General features: G+C 36.3%; 1 protein-coding gene across 1 annotated transcript in view; it reads left to right on the top strand.

Moving 5' to 3' along the window:
- The first annotated feature begins 13,082 nt into the window (after positions 1–13,082).
- MAGI2 (membrane associated guanylate kinase, WW and PDZ domain containing 2) overlaps positions 13,083–22,699 on the top strand; it is a 978,709-nt gene continuing 969,092 nt past the window's right edge. The window contains exon 1 of the mRNA XM_087434019.1: positions 13,083–13,172. Within this exon, the coding sequence (XP_087290145.1) occupies positions 13,115–13,172 (58 nt within the window). The 5' untranslated portion in view covers positions 13,083–13,114. The remainder of the gene's footprint in view (positions 13,173–22,699) is intronic.

Here is a 22,699-nt window from a genome sequence, read left to right as displayed (position 1 = left end):
TTAGAATCTATTTCTTTTCACCTGGTTGAGAAAAGCACTTTACATAGTTCAATGTGTAGAAATAATCTCACTGTGCTCACATCTATATTTGACTTGCTGTGGAATTGTTTCAAAGACTATTGGGATTGTTACTGTTTGTAAAACTCTTAGTAGGAATTGTTTCCATTCAGCAATATGATTTGATTGAGTTGGCCTTCAATGATTTTTTTGTGGTAATAATGTTTCTCTTTATGATTCAATTGCTAATCTTTTACAATTTATTTTTAAATTTTCATAAAATTCACTCATTTTGGTGTGCAATTATATAAATTTGACAAATGTATGGCATAGTATAACCACCACCACAATCATAAGACAGAACCATTCCATCACACACACACACACCAATCTGGCTCCTTTCGCTTAGCATAACATATTTGAGATTCAACGAGGTTGCTGCATCTCTCAGTAGTTTGCTCCTGTTTATAATTCCTAAACTTTTGATCAAAATTGGTTCTAAATTAGAATCTAAATATTTTTCATAATTAAGTTACCCACAGTGGTTTCCTTTCACCAGGCACATTTAGGAATTGTTCTTGTCATAATGCTAAAATTCTGGGGTTTGCTGTTTGGGTTTTTTTTTCTCTCTTTGTAAATTTTTTGTGAGTCATACATAAAACTTATTTTGAAGCAAACGTGGATATATCACTGTGTTTGAGCCACCTGTGATTCAGAAAATCTGCTTAATGCAAGTTTTTAACATTGAACAAACAGGTGAACATTGCATTATTTTGAAGATAAGAGCTAGGCTTAGAGCTATGGTTATATCTCAACGCTCTGCTACAAAGGAGACAAATGTTGTCACAGATCATCCAAGAAACACTGTGGTTGGATTTGATGCCTTATAGACGAATTTTGCTCAAGTGATAATTAGCATTTTGCTTATGCTAACGTTAAAATTATTTTAAATTTCTGAATGTACAAAAGCTGGTGAGAGGACAGAGGCAGCTGACAAGCATGTAGGATGGCAGGAAGAAACTAGTTTAAATTTTATGCTTCTATAGATACTCAGCAGAGTGGATAAGGCACATTCAGATAATTGAGATTTGAGCAGATGTGAATTTTTTCTCATTAGAATTCATGATTCCAAGTCCTACTTAATGCAAGTAAACAGCTACTGAGCAGGAAACTGGAAACCTAACCTTTTCTGTCTCTTAAATATAAGCATCTCTGTCATAGCTCCATACTTAAAAAATAGTTCCAGAAGCCAGTTGTGCAGCTAAAAGAATCATTAATCTTTAAATGTGGGATTGTTCATTCTCCACTCTGCTAGGGATTATATAGTGCTTTTCATGTACTGTACCTCACAGTGTTTGACTAAGCAGTGGAGTATTTTGGAGATGTGTGATGAATATGAAACTCACACAACTGCAGCAAAGGCTGTTGCACTAAGAACTATTTGTTAAATCGAAAATCTGCCACCTATGTTTGATGCTTGACATGCAGGAATCAGCAGAGAGCAAAACAGGTTGTTTATTTTCCAACCAGCATGAAGACAATTTTCCAAAGAGGAATATTTGCATAAAGAAGTTTGTCCGTGATTGAAAATCTTCCAAGGATGCGCATCAGGACTTAACGGTATAGGATAAAACTTAGCGTGTTGAGCTGTACTTACAGAAGAGGCAGAGGAGCTTCTAGGAGACACCAGGGAGCGCAGCTGCTGAGATGAGGATGAGTGTTGTTGGTGGAGTTTGCCATGACCTTCACCAAAGATACAGGAGAGGATTCCCTGTGAAGCATCCGTGACTCCCTCAGACGGCTGCTCTGTTCTTTCACGGCCCTTGTAAAATCATTTCTTTTCTAGCACTATGCTGAATTAGGATTCACCCGTTTAAATTTCTGCTTGCAACCAACACTCTGCTTTACTCACCTTTACACCCCAGGGCCCAGGACTGGGCACAGGGCATGGAACACTCTGGATGAGGTGTGCTGTGGGAATGCCAAGTCAGGATGTAAACGTCAGCGTGTCCTGGGGAGCACACTAGGACAGGAACACAGGGAGAAGAGATGTTTTGAGGTCAACAGTTCTCTCAAAAAATTGCTTCTTAATCTTTAAATGATGGGCTAATTAATATTTTAAATTGGCTTAATTTTCTTGGCTGATGGGTATTCTCTGAGTTCTAAAAAATACATCTCTTTCTGTATCAGAATTCAACAAGAGAAACAGAAACCGTAGGAGATACAGATTGAGGGGTGGGGTTTTTTTGGTATATTTCTTCATTTATTTAGTTTGTATTCTGAGGTAATATTTTATAGATTTTTTAAATACAGGTTTTACACATTTTTTTGTTAAGCTATACATTTTTTCACCTTTATTGAAGTATTCTTGACAAATAAAATTACAAGATATTTAAGATGTACAACGTGGTGATTTGATGTACAACGTGGTGATTTGATATACAACGTGATAGGGTTCCCCTCCTCGAGTTATGATTAACACATTCATCACCTCACATATATATCTTCCCCCTTGACCTAGCTTTGGCGAGAACATTTAAGTTCTACTCTCGTAGCAAATTTCAATTATATAACATGGTGTTACCAACTATAGTCACAATGCTTTACATTAAATCCTCAAACTTGCCTCATCTTATAACTGAAAGTTTGTACCCTTTTACCAACTTCTCGCCATTTCCCCCACCTCTCAGCCCCTGGCAACCACTTTTCTACTCTGTTTCTAGAGAGTTCAACTTTTTTTTTTTCCCAGATTCCACATGTACATGTAAGTGATATACAGTATTTGGTCTTTCTCTCTCTGGCTTATTTCACTAAGCATAATGCCCTCCAGGTTCATCTGTGTTGTTGCAAATGATAGAACTTCTTTCTTTTTTAAGGTTAAATAATATTCCATTGTGTATATATACCACATTTTCTTGATCCATTCATCCATTGATGGACACTTAGGTTGTTTCCATACCTCGACTGTTGTAAATGATGCTACAATGAACATGGGAGTACAGATGTCTCTACGAGATAATGATTTTATTTCCTTTGGATATGTACCTAGAAGTGGGATGGCTGAATCGTATGGTAGTTCTATTTTTAATTTCTTGAGGGATCTCCATACGGTTTTCAGTAGTGCCTATACTAGTTTACATCTCACCAACAGTGTATAAGGGTTCCCTTTCTCCACATCCTTGCCAGCATTTATCCCTTGTTTCTTTGACAATAGCCATCCTAACAGGTGTGAGGTGATATGTCATTGTGGTTTTGATTGGCGTTTCCCTAATGATTAGTGATGTTGAGCATCTTTCCATGTACCTGTTGGCCATTTGTATGTCTTCTTTGGAAAAATGTCTGTTTAGGTCCTTTGCCCATTTTTCAGTTGGGTTATTTTATCTCTTTTGCTATTGAGTTACATGAGTTTCTTGTATATTATGGATATTAACCCTTTATCTGATATGTGGTTTGCAAATATTTTCTCCCATTCCATAGGTTATCTTTTCATTTTGTTGATAGTATCTTTTGGTGAGCAGAGCTTTTTAAGTTTGATGTAGTCCCACTTATTTATTTTTGCTTTTGTTGCCTTTGCTTTTTTTTGTGTCAAATCCACAAAATCATTGCCAAGACCAACGTCAAGGAGCTTACCACCTATGTTTTCGTCTAGGAATTTTACGATTTCAGGTATTACATTCAAATCGTTAATCCATTTTGAGTTGACTTGTGTGTGTGGTGTGAGATAGGAGTCTAGTTTCACTCTTCTGCATGTGGGTAACCAATTTCCCCAACACCGTTTGTTGAAGAGACTATCCTTTTGCCATTATATATTTTTGGCTCCTTTGCTGAAAATTAATTGACCACATTTGCATGGGTTTATTTCTGGGTTCTCTACTCTGTTCTGCTGATCTATGTGTCTGTTTTTATGCCAATACCATACTGTTTTGACTACTATAGCTTTGTAATATAGTTTGAAATCAGGAAGCATGATGTCTCCAGTTTTGGAGACAAAACAATCTTGAGAAAGAAGATTGTTTTGGCTATTTGGAGTCTTTTGTGATTCTATACAAAGTTTAGCATTGTTTGTTCTATTTCTGTGAAAAATGCTATTGGAATTTTGATAGGGATTTCATTGAGTCTGTAGATTGTTTTGGGTAGTATGGACATTTTAACAATATTAATTCTTCCAGTCCATGAATATGGAATATCTTTCCATTTATTTATGCCTTCTTCAATGTCTTTTATCAGTGCCTTATAGTTTTCAGTGTATAGATATGTTACCTCCTTGGTTAAATTTATTCCAAGTATTTTGTTCTTTTTAATGCTATTGTAAATGGGATTTTTTTTAAATTTCTAGTTTGTTGTCAGTGTCTAGAAATCCAACTGATTTTGCGTATTAATTGTGTATAATGCCACTTTACTAAATTTGTTTATTAGTTTTAACAGTTTTTGGTAGAGTCTTTAGAATTCTCTAAATATAGTATCAGTCATCTGCAAATAGAGACATTTTTACTTCTCTCTTTCCAATTTGGATGGCTTTTATTTGTTTTTCTTACCTAATTGCTCTGGCCTGAATTTCTAGTACTATGTTGAATAAAAGTGGTGAGAGTGGGCATCCTTGTCTTATTCCTGATCTTAGAGGAAAAGTTTCAGCTTTTCACCATTGAGTATGATGTTAGCTATGGGCTTGTCATATGTTGCTGTTATTATGTTGAGGTATGTTCCCTCTAAGATCAAGAGATTTATTGCAAGGAATTGACTTACTTGATTATGGGGACTGGCTAGGCAAGTGCAAAATCCATAGGGCAGGCCATGAAAGGGCAGGCCATGAAAGGGCAGGCTGGAGCTTTTAGGCATAGGCTCAAACTGCCATCCACAGGGGAATATCTTTCTTTTCAGGAAGCCTCTCGTCTGCTTTTATGACCATTCAACTGATTGAATCAGGATACTCAGATTGTCTAGGATAATCTTCCTACTTAAAAGTCAACTGATTATGGACTTCAGTCACATCTACAAAATACCCTACAGCAACACCTAGATTAGCATTTGAATAACAGATATATAGCCTAGCCAAGTTGACACAATCTCTCTCTCTCTCATCATTAATCCAACTAAAACATCTTTAAATTGACTGAATATTCATGTTTTATCTTCCTTACAAATATCACTAGAATATAATGCCTTTTGGTTGGGGTGATGGAAATACTTTGTCCCTGGATCGAAAGAATATTTATAGAAATAAGTTCTTTTTTAATAAAGTAATAAATATAGTATAATTTTAATAAAAATACCCATTAGGTAATTCTTTAAATTATCAAAATGATGCTAAAGTTTAGCAGAAAGAATAAATGCATACAAAGTGTTATGGATTTTAGGAAAGGAGAGATGGAAGGAGAAAAAGAGTAAGCTTAGTGAAATAAAAGACTTGAAATTTGCTTACCCTGTGACCCAGTCAAAAATGAAAGACCTATATTTTTTTTCTTAAGGAAGCAATCAAATATGTGGGCAAAACTTTGGTTTAGGTGTATTAATTTAAATTTTATTTGTAAGAGCAAAAAAACTTGGCAATCATATTTTTAAAAAAAATTTAATTGATTAAATGTTTGGTACATACGGATAATATGAAGCCATTAAAATCATGTTGTAGAAAATATTTATGGCATGTAAATGTGTTTAAGATAGATTGTTATGTGAACAAAAGTAAGATATAAAACAAAAATACATACCTTAATTCCATTATGATAAGAAATCTATATGTATATGTACATCCAGTTCTGTTAAAAACAGAGTAATTGTGATCCTGAGAAAACATTACACTGTCAAAAAAGTTTTTTTAATTATTTCAATGCTGAAATAAAATGGAGGTTGTTAAAAAGTGTCTTATTTAAAACTAAGTTATATTTCCTGTAGGATTTTAGTAAGAAACGTGAGTTTTAAATAGCTACTTAGTGTTTAGATGGGAAAAAAAGAAACACTGAGGAGACTCGGCCTTTATTTAACATCAGTAGCTTTTCTTTTCCTCCATCCACCAGTGCTGACGTTAGAGGAGCCCTTCTGACTTCTCCCTGTTGGGTCTCCTACTTAGCATAAACCAAGCAACAAGCTGCACAGCCTGCCTCATCCTAGTTCTCAAGTGTATCTTAATGCAAATGATGTTTCCTCAACAACTCGTGATGCTAAATCCAAATCATGCAAGGTAAGCACCTGTGCCTGCAAAACTCACTGGAAGGGTTATTCTCAGGTCTTAACAGTAGTTATCTCTGGGTAGTATCTATTTTGCTTATATTCATTTCTAAATTTTCAATAGCAAATATTGTATTTCCTTTCTAGAGAAAAATATTAATTTTAAAAGACAAATGTAAAATTAATGAACAAGTTTTGCTTTGTCAGATATTAAATATATCCTAAAGCTCCAATAATTAAACCTGTGGTTTCAGGAATAGACGTAAAGATCAATATAACCAAATAAAAAGTTAGGAGTTAGTATATGTTATTGTTTTTATTTATTTATTTTTTAATTTTTTGTTTATTGCAGTAACATTGGTTTATAACATTGCAAAAATTTCAGGTGTACATCATTATACTTATTTCTGCAGAGATTACATCATGTTCACCACCCAAATACTAATTACAACCCATCACCACACACATGTACCGAATTATCCCTTTCACCCTCCTCCCTCCCCCCTTCCCCTCTGGTAACCACCAATCCAATCTCTGTCCCCATGTGTCTGTTTATTGTTGTTATTATCTACTACTTAATGAAGGAAATCATACGGTATTTGACCTTCTCCCTCTGACTTATTTCACTTTGCATAATACCCTCAATGTCCATGCATGTTGTCACAAATGCCTGGATTTCATCGTTTCTTATGGCTGAGCAGTATTCCGTTGTGTATATATACCACATCTTCTTTATCCATTCGTCCCTTGATGGGCACTTAGGTTGCTTTCAAGTCTTGGCTATTGTGAATAACGCTGCAATAAACACAGGGGTGCATGTATCTTTATGCATTGGTGTTTTCAAGTTCTTTGGATAAATACCCAGCAGTGGAATAGCTGGATCATATAGTAGTTCTATCCTTGATTTTTTGAGGAATCTCCGTACTGTTTTCCATAGTGGCTGCACCAGTTTGCGCTCCCACCAGCAGTGTATGAGAGTTCTCTTCTCTCCACATCCTCTCCAACACATGTTGTTTCCTGTCTTGTTAATTATAGCCATTCTGACGGACGTGAGGTGATATCTTATTGTAGTTTTGATTTGCAATTCCCTGATAATTAGTGATTTTGAACATCTTTTCATGTGTCTGTTGGCCATCTGTCTCTCTTCTTTGGAGAAATGTCTGTTCAGGTCTTTTGCCCATTTTTTAATTGGGTTGGTAGTTTTTTTGTTGTTGAGATGCATGAGTTCTTTATATATTTTGGAGATTAAGCCCTTATCAGATGTATGGTTTGCAAATATCTTCTCCCAGTTGTTAGGTTTTCTTTTCGTTTTGTTGATGGTTTCCTTTGCTGTGCAGAAGTTTTTTAGTTTGATGTAGTCCCATTTGTTTATTTTTTCTATGGTTTCTCTTGCCCGGTCAGACATGGTGTTTGAAAAGACGTTGCTAAGACCAATCTCGAAGAGCATACTGCCTATGTTTTCTTCTAGAAGTTTCAGTTTCAGGTCTTACATTCAAGTCTTTAATCCATTTGGAGTTAATTTTTGTGTATGGTGTAAGGTAAAGGTCTACTTTCATTTTTTTGCATGTGACTATCCAGTTTTCCCAACACCGTTTGTTGAAGAGACTTTATTTTCCCCATTGTATGTTCTTGTCTCCTTTGTCAAAGATTAGCTGTCCATAGATGTGTGGGTTTATTTCTGGGCTTTCGAATCTATTCCATTGATCTGTGTGTCTGTTTTTGTGCCAGTACCATGCTGTTTTGGTTACTATAGCTTTGTAGTATATTTTGAAATCAGGGAGTGTGATACCTCCAGCTTTGTTCTTTTTTCTCAGGATTCCTTTAGCTATTCGGGGTCTTTTGTTGTTCCATATGAATTTTAGGATTCTTTGTTCTATTTCTGTGAAAAATGTTGTTGGAACTTTGATAGGGATTGCATTGAATCTATAGATTGCTTTAGGAAGTATGGACATCTTAACTATGTTAATTCTTCCAATCCAAGAGCACGGAATGTCTTTCCTTTTCTTTGTGTCTTCTTCAATATCTTTCAGCAATGTTTTATAGTTTTCGCTGTACAGATCTTTCACCTCTTTGGTTAAGTTTATTCCTAGGTATTTTATTCTTTTTGTTGCGATTGTAAATGGGATTGTATTCTTAATTTCTCTTTCTGCTACTTCGTTGTTAGTGTATAGAAATGCAACTGATTTTTGTATGTTGATTTTGTATCCTGCAACTTAACCATATTCGTTTATTACTTCTAAAAGTTTTCTGGTGGATTCTTTAGGGTTTTCTGTATATAAAATCATGTCATCTGCAAATAGTGACAGTTTCACTTCTTCCTTTGCAATTTGGATCCCTTTTATTTCTTTCTCTTGCCTGATTGCTCTGGCTAGGACTTCCAGTACTATGTTAAATAGGAGTGGTGACAGTGGGCATCCATGTCTGGTTCCTGTTCTTAGAGGGACAGCTTTCAGTTTTTCACCATTGAGGATGATATTAGCTGTGGGTTTCTCATATATGGTCTTTATTATGTTGAGGTACTTTCCTTCTATACCCATTTTATTCAGAGTTTTTATCATAAATGGATGCTGTATCTTGTCAAATGCTTTCTCTGCATCTATTGAGATGATCATGTGATTTTTATTCTTCATTTTATTAATGTGGTGTATCATGTTGATTGATTTGCGAATGTTAAACCATCCCTGCATACCTGGAATAAATCCCACTTGATCATGGTGTATAATCTTTTTAACGTAGTGTTGTATGCGATTTGCTGGTATTTTGTTGAGGATTTTTGCATCGATGTTCATCAGTGATATTGGCCTGTAATTTTCTTTTTTTTGTGTTGTCCTTGTCTGGTTTTGGTATCAGGGTAATGTCGGCTTCGTAGAATGAGTTAGGGAGCTTCCCCCCCTCCTCAATTTTTTGGAAGAGTTTGAGAAGGATAGGTATTAAGTCTTCTTTGAGTGTTTGGTAGAATTCACCAGGGAAGCCGTCTGGTCCTGGACTTTTATTTTTTATTTATTTATTTATTTTTTTTGAGTTGTGTAGCCCTTTATTAGCAACTAAAATAGAAGGTATCTGTTGTACAACACGGGTAGTAATTGACTGTAACTGGTGATTTATCATATTCTAATACAGATCATTTATAAATGGAATTTCTTTATTAAAAAGCTTCCACCCTTTTTTGTTTGTTCGTGTACAATTTGCAAAACTATTCTGAAAGCGGAATATATGTGCACAAGTCTGCAAAGAGTGCAAATTTAGGATATGGTAAATGCTTTACCAGTTACTTTCAAAAAACTCTCTGCCACAACTGGGTCTTACCTTGCCGTCTTTTTTGATCAATATATTTTGATGCCAGCCTTCCTTTCACTGCCCTAAACTATAAAGCATTTTTTAATGAGTTGAAATTAAGGAAGGACTACACCTACTAGAAAAGAAGAGAAGAAAGTTCTATTAGTTTGAGGTTTCAGAATCACTCCAAACCAGGACCGGTATCTTGGTAAGGGCTAGGCTGGGACCCGGACAGAATATGAGTATGTGCAGGTGGCATCCCTGAGGATTCAGAGCTTCAGTGGACTGTGAGTGCTCCAGCTGCATAACTCACTGAACTGTCTTGCCAGTTTCTACACTGGCTTGACTGGGCATAATTCAAAAAGGAAAAGCTCATATTCATTCCATTCTTCTGGAGCTCTGTGATAGCATTTAATAACACCCCAATGGGATGTCTTCCACATATAGTATTATGATACTTCTTCAAGTAATTGCTAAAAAATACAGGGTCTAATTGTTCTATAATACTCATACCCATTTTATCTAGATAAAAAAATTTATTTCTGCTCTGATTTTTATTATTTCCCTTCTTCTACTGATTTTGGGCTTGGTTTATTCTTCTTTTTCCAGTTCCTTTAGGTGCATTGTTAGATTGTTTATTTGAGATTTTTCTTGTTTGTTGAGATAGGCCTGTATTCCTATAAACTTCCCTCTTAGAACCGCTTTTGCTGTATCCCATAAATACTGGCATGTCATATTTTCATTTTCATTTGTCTCCAGGTATTTTTTGAATTCTTCTTTGATTTCTTCGTTGACCCAGTCGTTGTTCAGTAGCATTTTGTTTAATCTCCACGTATTTGTGGCTTTTCTGATTTTCTTCCTATAGTTGATTTCTAGTTTCATACCGTTGTGGTCAGAAAAGATGCTTGGTATTATTTCAATCTTCTTAAATTTATGGAGACTTGTTTTGTGGCCTAAGATGTGATCAATCCTGGAGAATGTTCCATGTGCGTTTGAAAAGAACGTGTATTCTTCGGTTTTTGGATGGAATGCTCTGTATATATCTACTAGGTCCATCTGTTCTAGTGTGTCGTTTAAGGCCAATGTTTCCTTATTGATCTTCTGTTTGGATGATCTATCCGTTGGTGTAAGTGGAGTGTTAAAGTCCCCTACTATTATTGTGTTAGTCTATTTCCGTTTTTATGTCTGTTAATAATTGCTTTATATATTTAGGTGCACCTACATTGGGTGTGTAGATATTTGCAAGTGTTATGTCCTCTTGTTGGATTGTTCCCTTGATCATTATGTAATGCCCTTCTTTGTCTCTTTTTACAGTTTTTGTTTTAAAGTCTATTTTGTCTGATATGAGTACTGCTACCCCAGCTTTCTTTTCATTGCTATTTGCATGGAGTATCTTTTTCCATCCCTTCACTTTCAGTTTGTGAGTGTCTTTAGTTCTGAAGTGTATCTCTTGTATGCAGCATATATATGGGTCTTGTTTTTTTATCCCATCAGCAACCCAATGCCTTTTAATTGGGGCATTTAGTCCATTGATGTTTAAAGTAGCTATTGATAAGTATGTACTTACTGCCATTTTTTAACTTTTTTTTTTTTTCTCAGTGTTTTAGTAGTTCTTCTCTGTTCCTTTCTTCTTCTATACAGAATTGATGGTCACTTTAGTTTGACCTCTGTCTGAAAGCTGTACTCTGTAACTCCCCTCCTCCCTCCTTTTATGTTTTTGATATCGTATGTAACCTCTTTTTTGTGCATTTGTATCCATTACGTTCTTATCATAGAAATAGGTAATTTTTCCTATTTGTGGTCTTCTCTTTTCCCCTTAAATCAGTCCCTTTAACATTTCTTGTAGCACTGGTTTTTGGTAACAAACTCCTTTAATTTTTGCTTGTCTGGGAAATTTTTGATCTCTCCTTCCATTTTGAATGATAACCTTGCTGGGTAGAGTATTCTTGGCTGTAAGTTTTTTCCTTTTAACACTTTAAATATATCGTGCCACTCTCTTCTAGCCAGTAAGGTTTCTGCTGAGAAGTCAGCTGATAGACTTATGGGGTTTCCTTTGTATGTAACTTGACTTTCTCTGGCAGCTTTTAGGATTCTCTTTTTATCTTTAATTCTGGACATTTTGATTATGATGTATCTTGGTGTGGGCCTCTTTGGGTTTATCTTGTTTGGGGCTCTCTGTGCTTCCTGTACCTGGATGTCTGTTTCCTTCCTAAGGTTAGGGAAGTTTTCATCTATTATTTCTTGAAATAGATTCTCTGCCCCTTTGTCCCGCTCTTCCCCTGCCAGGACACCTATAACACAGATGTTAGTGCGCTTGATGTTGTCCCAGCGGTCCCTTAGACTGTCCGCACTCTTTTTAACTCTTCTCTTTTACCTGTTCAGCTTGGGTAATTTCTTCTAGTCTTTCGTCCAGCTCACAGATCCATTCTTCTGTATCATCTACTCTGCTTTTGAGTCCCTCTAATGAATTTTTCATTTCCAGTATTGTATTCTTCATTTCTGATTGGTTCTTTTTTATATCTTCCATTTTTTTGTTGACATTCTCACTGAGTTCATCTATTCTTCTCCCCACATCAGTGAGCATCCTTAACACTCTTTGTTTGAACTCTCTGTCGGGTAGGTTGCTCATTTCTGTTTCACTTAGTTCCTTTTCTGGGGTTTTGTCCTGTTCCCTGACTTGGAATGTATTCTTTTGCCTCCTCATTTTGCCTCTTTCTCTGTGCTTGTTTCTACGTATTAGGTAGGTCAGCTACGTCTCCTGCTCTTGGATAGGTGACCTTATTTATGTGATGGCTTAGGAGGCCTGCAGTGTGCTTCCCTCAGTTCTCAATGTTCCAGGGGTGACCCCTATGTGGGCTACGTTTGGTCTTCTGTTGTGGCCTGTTTGCTCTCCCTGTAGGTGCCCAGGGCGGCCAAGTTAATGCTCCTGGCCAGCTGTTGTCATGCTCAGCTGCTTGTAGTTGTTGTGGGCCCTTCAGTCTCTTTATCAGGTGTGGGGAGCCCCAGCACAGTTGGCTGCAAGTTCTAATACCACATTTGTGTTGCAGTATTTCTTTTAAGTGAGTAGGCTCCCAGCGTGGCAGGTTGTTAGGCTCAGGGCCTTACAATTGCTATAAGCCTCCAGCTTTTAGGTCTCTTGTCAGCTCTCTGAGGATTGCAGCTGGGTGGGGCTGGCCTCAGGCACAGGAGCACCCAATTGTTTCAGGCTTTGGAAGGTGGGGCAAACCCCCTATGTGGGTCTTTGAGAAGCACAAGTCTTCTGCAGCTGACAAGCCCTGCTGCCCACAGGTCCATACACACAGTCAACAGAGTCCTGCCCCGTGTGCGCGCCCCGACCTCCCCAAGTGGACCCAGTGTCTCCATGGCGGGAGCCCCACACACTCTGCCACCACCCCACACTCTCCACCCGCTCCTTGTGCATGCCCTACCCCGCTAAAATCAGCTCAGTTGCCAGGCTGCAGAGAATCCAGTCACCAATCTATGCAGGCCCACAAGTTGCCTGAGGGCTTGTTGTTGGGTGGGGCCAGTCTGTAGGGTGGCCGCGCCCACCCCTGGCTGAGCTGGATTAAATCGGTGGTCTAGCGGGTGGGGCAGACCCTGAGCTAGCAGGCCTCAGGGAGAACTCCAATGGCGTCTGTGTCAGCATGCCCACACTAGGGCACAACAATGCCTGCCGCCAATGTCCCAATCCCTGGAGAGGTCTCACCTCTCACAGAGATACACTCAGGGCCTATCAGGTGAGTCTCGTTTCACCACAGCACTGTGCACCTTTCTTTCTGGTGATTTTAGGATGCTTTCTGAAACGGGTGACTTTGCGTGCAGGCCCTTTAAGAGTCGGTTTTAGTTTCTTTGTGAACCAGGTTTTCTGGGGGTACTCCCCAATGTTTTAGTAGCAGGCAAAGTCAGATATTAAGCCTCTCGTCTCGATTGTGCTGGGTCCACCAAATGCCCACAGCGGGGGCGCTCCCCGGCCCGGGGCCCCGCGCCTCCAGGGAGGCTGCATACCTGTAGGCTGCTCCCAGGCGGCCGTGAAGCTGGCGGCTTGTGAAGACGGCGTTTTTTCTCTCCAGAAGGGAGTTTCTGCCTCTTCTACCTCAGTTAGGATTGTCCGTTGTTGCAGGAGTTCCTCTTATCCAGTTTTCAGTACTGTCTCAGGGGTCATTTTCCCACGAGTAGTTGTAAATTGGCTGTGTCTGTGGGAGGAGGTGAGTTCAGAGTCTGCCTGCCGCCATCTTGACTTCCTCAGGAGTTAATATATGTTAAAATGGCATTTTATCTCAGTGGGAGAAGCATGAGTCCTTAAAATATTTTGTTGGAACAAATGAATAATCCTTTTTTTTAATGTTTAATTTTATTTATTTTTTCTTTTTTTAGGTAACATTCGTTTATAACATTATATAAATTTCAGGTGTACATCATTATATTTCATTTCTGTGTAGCTATGTCATGTTCACCACCCAAAGACTAATTACCATCCATCACCTTACACCTGTGCCTTTTTGCCCTCCCCCCACTTCCCCTTCCCCTCTGGTAACCACCAATCTAATCTTTGTATCTATGTGTTTGTTTTTTGTTGTTATTGCTGTTTTTATCTTCTATTTATGAGTGAAATCATAAGGTATTTGACTTTCTCCATCTGACTTATTTCACTTAGCATAATATTCTCAAGGTCCATCCATGTTGTCACAAATGGCAACTTGAAAAATTAAGACTAGAGCTACCATATGATCCAGCTGTTCCACTTCTGGGTATTTATCCAAAGAACATGAAAACACTAATTTGAAAAGATATTTGCACCCCTATATGTTCATTGAGTAACCATTTTTTAAAAATGAAATTAAAGTAGATCCCTATCTACTTTCTTACTCCACACCAAAATAAATTTTTGATGAATTAAAGATTTTACTGGAAAAAAATTAAAAAACACGAAGAACTAGAAAAAAAATACCTGTGACTATAATATTGCAGTGGAAATGCCTTTCTTAAATTAAAATAAACAGTCCAAAGGAAACTAGCTACCGATTTGACTACACAGAAGAGTAAACTTACAAATAACATGGTAGACAAAATTTAAAGTGAAACCATAATCAGGAGAAAATATTTAAGTGTATTTTTAATAGATAAGGCACTATTATGAATCAATATTAATTTTTAAAAAGCAGAACATGAACAAAGAGATAAACAAGTTAAAAAAATATAAATGACTAATAAACATATATTTATTTGCTTAACTGAACTCACAATAAATAATAATTGAATGAAAACAATGACATAACATTTTTGCACATTACATTGGCCAAAACATATGTTATCTCTACTTTTGTCTGCTTCTCTCGTCTGTCTGTCTGTCTGTCTGTCACAGACATCTCAGTATTGTGACAGTGAAGTAGAACAGAAACTCTCTTACACTCTTGGCCTAAGTTTCATTAGTTTGCAGTATCTCTATAGGGCAGTTTGCTTATCCTTATCAAAAGACTTAGGATTTTGCCTTATCTTTGACCACACAATCCTACTTCTATGATTTATCCTAACATAATTATCATAGAGGAGCATATATAAACCTAAAAAGAGTTTTTTTAATTAGTAGCAACTTTAATTTGTAACAAATGCGTTCAATAAATTGTGGTACAAACATACAATGGAATAATACACAACCGTTCAAAATGATGTTTCAAAGAAGGATCTATTACAAAAGAGAAAGAAGCAGTTTATAAAACCGCATATACAGTATAATATTCATGTAAAAAATGTTTACACATGTATGTGAAAGAGAAAAGTCTGGATGGACGTGTGCACAATTATTTACAGTGGTTAATTCATGATCTTTCTTTTTAAATTTTTTCTTAACCATATTTTCTAAATTTTCTAATTTTGGTATGTATTGTTTTTTGAAAGGGGATTTAAAAAGTTACTGAAAACATTGAATTTCAGTGGAATTTGATATTATTTTATCTAAAGATAAATATATATCACTATTGGTGAGTCAAAGATCTCTAAGAATGCCCTTTGGCAGTTTTTTTTCATTTTCTCATTTTTTATCCTAGAACTTTATGTCATACTCAATTTTTCTATTCTTTTGGATAACATATAAAAGCATTTTATTTTGCTCTCATCCTAAAATTGAACTTAATATACTATCTGACACCTAGATTTTTAAAACCATTTTTCACAAAATGGCACTAGTTTTACCTTTTAAACAGCAGAAATTGCTAAAGAGAAAACTTGCATTTAAATGTATTTAATGTTCAAATTTTCATTTATCTAACCGTTCTCCCTTCACAGACGTATCTGGCATGCTGATATTTCCTCCAAAGAGTCAGAGAAAGGAACTTTTTAAATATGCTCTCTTAAATTCTTTACTGAAATGGGAAAATAAACAAATGATTATTTAGAAGCCAGTAGCTTTAGACAGCACTTGCTTTTTCCATAACATTGCACAAACTGTGAAGGGAAATTAATTCTTCCTGCCCTCTCCCATCTCCTGGGCACATCCCAAGTTTATGTGTCCGTTTACTCCATGGTCTCAAACACAGATCAGGCTCTGGCTTTCAGACAGGTGTGTGAGAAACCTTGATTATGGCATATGTCAAATATACTGGCTCAAGCCATCTTGGCAGCATTTGGAACAATATAAAAAAATTAGTTTTAGAAATTTAAGGAGGAATGAAAATTAACATTACAGTCCCAAAGTAGGACCTATTTAAGTAGCTTAACCAGTTCCTCAGCATTCTGAAGTTTTCTTCTCATCCTGCCCCACTGCCAAAGTGAGCTTTTATTACTTTTTACCTCAGCTCTAACAACAGCAAAAATAATAAGAGCTAACGTTAATGTGGCTAATTATGGGTGATGTAAATGTGTTAAGTTCTTTATGCCTGGTGCCAGTTAGGATTAGTTTAGACTACGAGTAAAAGGAAAGGTACAATAACAGTAACCTAAATACAATTCTCTCCTGTTGGAGAAGCATTTCAGGGCTGGTAGGGTCACCACCAAATTGTCAGGGACACTGGCTCCTTTTCCTTTGCTGCTCCCTCATCTTCAGCATAGTTCTTCCAGCTCGTGGTCCAAGGAAGCTGCTTAGGCTCCTACTTTTACACCCACATTCCAACATTCCAGCCAGCAGGAAAGAAGAAGAGAGTAAAAGTTGTACACCAGCTGTTTTTAGGGAGGTTTCCTAAAAGTGGACATATCACATTTCTGCTTATTGTAGATGCCCAAGAGCCTAGAGGCATAATACATCATAGTATGTATTCCAAGCATCCCTGTAACTAGATAAAAATTGAGAGTTTCTTACTAAGTAATTACTGGTGAAACGGGCTCCCGTGTGCAATAATTCCATTGGCCTTCACAACAGCCATTTAAGCAGGTATACCTTACCTCTCTTTGCCTTTTGTTACCTGCCTTCATCTAGTTAACCTTGAGACTGGATCGCTGTCTCATGGGTGGGAGTCTCCCTTAGGTCCGTCTGTCCTCCCCAGCACTCGTGGATAGGGCTCCTTCTGTGGACCATCAGGCCTCTGATGCTGATTAGATGCTGGCTCTTTGGGCCTCTGAGTGTTGCCTGCTTTCTGCCTCTCTCTTGGCTGTCTGTGCTACCCCTGTGGATTTATGTGACCCTCCAACACAAATCCTCCTCATCTTAACCCATCCATCTATAGCAGAGCTGTCATTATAGCAAGGGCTATGTTGGTTTCAGTAACAATAAAAAGCAACAATCTTGACTTTGATATATATTTTAAATTATATACATTTTAATGGTATTTTCTGTTTATCATAATGAAATAACTGAGACATAGATAAGCCAGCTCCCCCTTTTTACTAGATTATGACTTTGAGCAAGTTGCTTAATATCACGATGCCTCATTTTCCTTATGTCTGTAATAGGGGCAACTGTAATGGCTACATCATAGGCAGCTGTGAGGACTCACTGAGTCCATCCATATAGAATAGCGCCTGCACATTATAAGCCCTCAGTGAGGGTCAGCTAATAATAATAATAAGTACAATTATAAGTATACTCATTATAACAATACTTATTATTATTTTCAACTCCCTTTCTTATGTTTTAGATTACTTTTTGGTTTTATGGCTTTTATTTAGTGACTGTCAAGCAAAAAGAAAGTTTGTTACTTGAGAGAATGATCAATAATCTCTTCACAAAATTCACAGCAATATTTTACCCTTAATTGACGAGTCTCTCTTGAAAGATTGGGTTGGCTTCTCCATAGTTTGGAGCCATCTTGAGTTTTTGGCTGTCAGGGAATTCTAAAATAATTCTGATTGCTAGTGAAATAAATCTTGGGACTCTCAAGAAAAGACGAGTAGAAGTGATGCATGGATACAATTGAGTTGCTTTATTTATTTAGGGTTTCCAAAGGTAAAAGATTTTGATGAATCATTTAAATAGTAATCCATCCTTTTGTTCAAGAAAGGCATGAATCACCTGAATGTTAGATGCTTTCAAGGTCTCAATGGCTTTGGATTCCTGAAAACATTTTAATGTTGGCAGGTTTAATGTTTGTTCTTTGTATCAGTAAGAACTTAGGAGGACACAGAGGACACACTTGAAAGAATAATTTAAGAGAGTTAAATGAAGGCACTTTTTGTAAAGCTGTGGGCAGGATTATGGCAATGACCTCAGGATGGTGATGAGGCACCCAGGGACTAGCAGTAGAAGGAAGCTGTTACACAAGAGACTTGAAGGTGCATGGCAGAGAACAGAGAGAGTGATGATCAAGGTAGAGGGACTGCTTGATAGGAGTGGCTCCAGGTAGAAGCACACACCTGCTGCCAAAAATGCTTCCTGGCTGGGAGGGTGCTGGGGAATACTGACCCTGATCTCTTCCCTCCCTCACTCTGATCTCTTGCCTGTGCCTCCCATTGGCCTAATCTAATTGAAGCCATAGGGCATGGGATCCAGGAGATGCCGTGTACAGAAGTCAGCCTCTCGGGGCAGAGTGCAGGGCAGAGAAAAGGAGAGAGTGGTTATGGAGGCCACAGTGCATAGGTAGCATACTTCTATCTGTAAGCTCCGCCCTGCCCTGTACTTTGGACCACTTCAACATCCTGAACAGGCATATTGTGCCTCAGGATATCAATGCCAGTTATTCTGAGTGTAGAGACTCCGTTTCTCAGAGCTGAGCTTCTCCAGGCAAGAGTCGTTCTCCTTTTGCATGGTGCCTTGGGTATCAGTTCTACGTACTTGGTGTCTGAGTGCCAGAACAAGCCATTGAGGAAACTGGGCCTTGATTGCCTCATTTACAAAATCTTAGGGTTAGAGCAGCTCAAAAATTCAATTTAAAAACATTTCTTATAATTTCTGACCTAAAGAACATACCAACCATGATTTTTCTGTATTCATAAGTTTAATTTAGACAAATGTACTTCTATATAGCTCCAAGGTAACTGTGAAAATTTTAGTTTCAATATAAATAAATTGTGGGTCACACCTGTTGCAAAAAACTAGAAGGAAAGAATGAAAGGGTAAGGTTAGAAAAGGGAGGTAAGAGGAATTGCTACAAACTCCAGGGGTTGATGTAATGAAGTCTGAGAAGCCATAATGATAAGGCCTGGCAGACCTGGGGCTTAGGAATCAGACATCATCGACTCCTGAGTTGAAATACAGAAATTTGGATAAATTTGGAAATCTCTGAACATTTGGATACAGGAGTAAACAGAAAAGAGTTCCTTGTTTGTGTACTGTCTGCAGCAACACAAAATCCATTATAAACATCTGGTTAAAACTAGAGATTGGGAAGATCTTGAAAAGTTTCCAAGAAAGAATGAATTGTATTTATTTATTACAAATTAATAGCACCAAAATTAATACCACTGAATCCATAATTACTCACTTATGATGTATAAATAGTATTGGTGCCTGTTTTTTTGTTGTTGTTGCTGCTACTGATTTATTTGGGAGGAGGTTAAAAAATTAATCACTTTCATATGTTTTCTTGGTGTTTCAAACCTATTTTTCCAATAGGAACTTAAGTTTTTCAATGTCAAAATCATGGTATTCTTCAAGAACTTTATCTTTGGAGCCGATGACAGATGTAGTATATCTATGTCACATGTTCCGAAAATGAATATGTTTTAGGAACTTTTCAGGACACACCAGTTAGCAAATCAATCAAACAAAACTCAATTGTATCCAAACCCCAATCCTTTAACTGAACTACAAAATTTTACTGCATTATGAAATTTACTGCCTAGGTAAATTTCATACATAATAGCTTAAAATCTGACCTGTTGCTTTTGTTTTTTGTTTTACTGCTCAGAGAAATGCAATATACCTTATTAAAAAATAATAAGACTTTTGAAAAATCTGATAAAATTTCATTCTTCATAATGAATCATAAATGTGTTCCTTTTTCTTTTAGTTAGTATTTTGTATAGTGTGCATCAAAGGCTACTGAAGAAATAAAATTCAATACCATAGTTTACAACAGAGTCAGCAAACTACAGCCCGTGGGTCAAATCTGGCCTGCTGTTTTACTATGGACTATGAGCTGACTATGATTTTTTTGCATTTTTAAATGGTTTAAAAATTCAAAAGAGGAATAATATTTTGTGATGTGAGAATTATATGAAAACTTCCATGTTTATAAATAAAGTTTTATTGGAACACAGCCCTGTCCATTCATTTGTGTATTGTCCATAGCTGCTACAATGGCAGAGTTCAGCAGTTGCAACAGAGACCATATAGCTTTCAAAACCTGAAGTGTTTACTGTTAGCACTTGACAGAAAAAGTTTGCCTACCTGTGGTTTACAGGACTCTATTAAAATTCATTTTTTAAAAGAAATGTATAGAATAGTATTTAAAACATAATATTCAACTATCTATAATCTTCTAAATTTAATGTCTTTTAAAGAATAATTCCTGTTACGATGTGTTTAAAATAATAAATTAATTCTACATAATGTGTTAATAACAGTGTAAATGTTCCCTTTTGATCAATTTGTTTGGCCTCAGAAATAATAGACAACAATGGTTGAAATCTGGCTAATACAAACATTCTCTTTTAGATGAATTGTGATTACATCAGAAATATTTCTCTGAAAGAATTATGATGCTTGGTATAACATTTCATAGACTATTGACATGTAAGTTTTCTTTTAGGGGAAGACTGTTTTCTCCTCTTTGTGGTGCGATGGGAAAATAACAAGCTTCAAGGGAAATTACCTTCAGTGATGAGGAACTTGAGAGACAGTATAATCAAAACTGAAAGATCTTAAGCAGTCTGAGAACCAAGGATAAGAGTTGGCAAATGTAGTCTACTGTGAATAAATGCTGAATAAGAGAGTCTAGGAAAAGGAGACAGTAAGAGGTAAAATCTGTTAAACTTCAAAGTGCTAAAGAATAATAAAAAAGGAAGATTTAAGAGTTTTATAAAGGGGGAAAAAAGGCTCTTAATCTTAATACCAAAGTGGAACTGCCGTGAAAAAGACAAAGTGGGTGCTGAGCTGTACATTATTGTGAGAGCAGTGTGTGATAAATCAGGGAAGTGGTCAGAGTATCAGAATTCATCTTCAGTAAAATTTTGATGAGGTCAACAGATACCATGGATATGACTTACTATGTACGTTTGGATTCTCTCAAACAGAGAAGGAAGTTTTCATTTCTGTGACAGAAGGCTTAGAAACCCAAGTAAGACATTGCTATCTATCAGTTACAGTTTACTATCTAACCACAATTGATTTTAAATTTAGGTCTCATGTATTTAATTTAAATAACTCATTTTTGTGTGCATGTCTCATGAACTATGCAATTCAAATTTACTTTTGCTAATGTCAATGAAAGCTTTAAGAAAATACTCTAAGCAAGTCATCTAGTAGTCTATGGAATATATTATCAGTGAAGGAATTATTACATTGTAAACTAGCTAAAAGATAGTCCTCAAGATCCATCTCTTCCTAAATGGTCTAAAAGAAGTGTTACGACTCATTATTGCCACTTACAAACTATGATGGGATATATTTTGGAGAGGCATTTTTGTAAAATGAAGCAAAATGCAGCTGAAATAAAAGAAAATGAATCCAGGTAAATTATATGCAAGGAGAGAGGAGTTATCTGTTATTAATAATAGAATTACTTATGACTATAGGTATTTTCTATGCCATTAGGTAATTAATTGCTTTGTCATAATTGAAAAAACCTGAATCAGAGTAAAAATGAAAAATTCATCTATTAATTTGTATTGCTGTGAGATTAAATGAACATGGTTTGCTTAAAGGAAAAAATGTAACTGATTATTGGAGGTGAAATCTTCATTTTAATCACTTGTAACAAACATGAATATCCTTTAAATCCAACATTGATTCATTATAAAAGCCTTGATTAAACGTTTGTTAAGCACTCCATAACCTTATATTTATAACTTTATTATAGAAGTCTTGTTTAAACATTGCATATCTTTGAATGTAAAGTATTGAATATGTTAATGGTAAGTGGTGATCATAGAACAGCTTTAAGAAACTTTAAAAAGATCTTATCCTTTTATGGATGAAGGCACACAATTCATTCCATATCTATCTACTCAGAGGGAAAGAGAGCAACCTTGTTTCATATTACCTCTAAAGATGTCCCAGAACTTGAGTCAAAAATGAATATCTTTGATTTGAATACAACCATATCTTTGATTTGAATTACTCCTGAATATTTTATTGAAATTGTCAGAAGAGATGTCTATCGAACTGTTCTCTATTTGAGGAAACTATCCTGAAATCACTGATTCCTTGAAATTAAGTGAGGTGTTTTTTTTTTTTTTTTCCCTTCCATTTATGGAGGGGATGGGTAGAGTATATTTATTTGATTGCTTTGAATTAATCTTCATTATAAACAAAGGAGAAATAAATTAAATCTTTCTCCTTCCAGTAACTAGACCCCAAATACTTGTCAATGCTCAAATAACTATTTATATTTACGTAATTGGGGAGTTCAACTAAAAGAAACGAGTACTAAAATGTTTGTACTTTTAGAAAGTCTCAGACCCTTCCCCTTTGCTAGAAGCAGCTACATTAACTCACTAATGGAATATTTTATGTATTTACAAATGCATACTTTGACCTATTTAATAAAATGTTTAAAAATTGTGCACATTTTGAGAAAACATTTTAATTCTCAGTATTTTAAATTGGGAAAATCTTTCAGTTTTGCTCACCAAAATGAGGATAAACTTAGGAAACAAAAGAAAAGCAAGATTGCATTTTCAGAATTGCAGAGTGAGGATTTCTGAAAATCCACACCTCCATAAAGCATCAAGAATG

The sequence above is a fragment of the Ceratotherium simum genome, chromosome 1, assembly GCF_057802395.1.
Source record: "Ceratotherium simum simum isolate JZ-2026a chromosome 1, ASM5780239v1, whole genome shotgun sequence".
Taxonomy (NCBI): domain Eukaryota; kingdom Metazoa; phylum Chordata; class Mammalia; order Perissodactyla; family Rhinocerotidae; genus Ceratotherium; species Ceratotherium simum.
The sequence above is the reverse complement of the archived record's forward strand: the minus strand, read 5'-3'. Positions and strand labels throughout refer to the sequence as shown.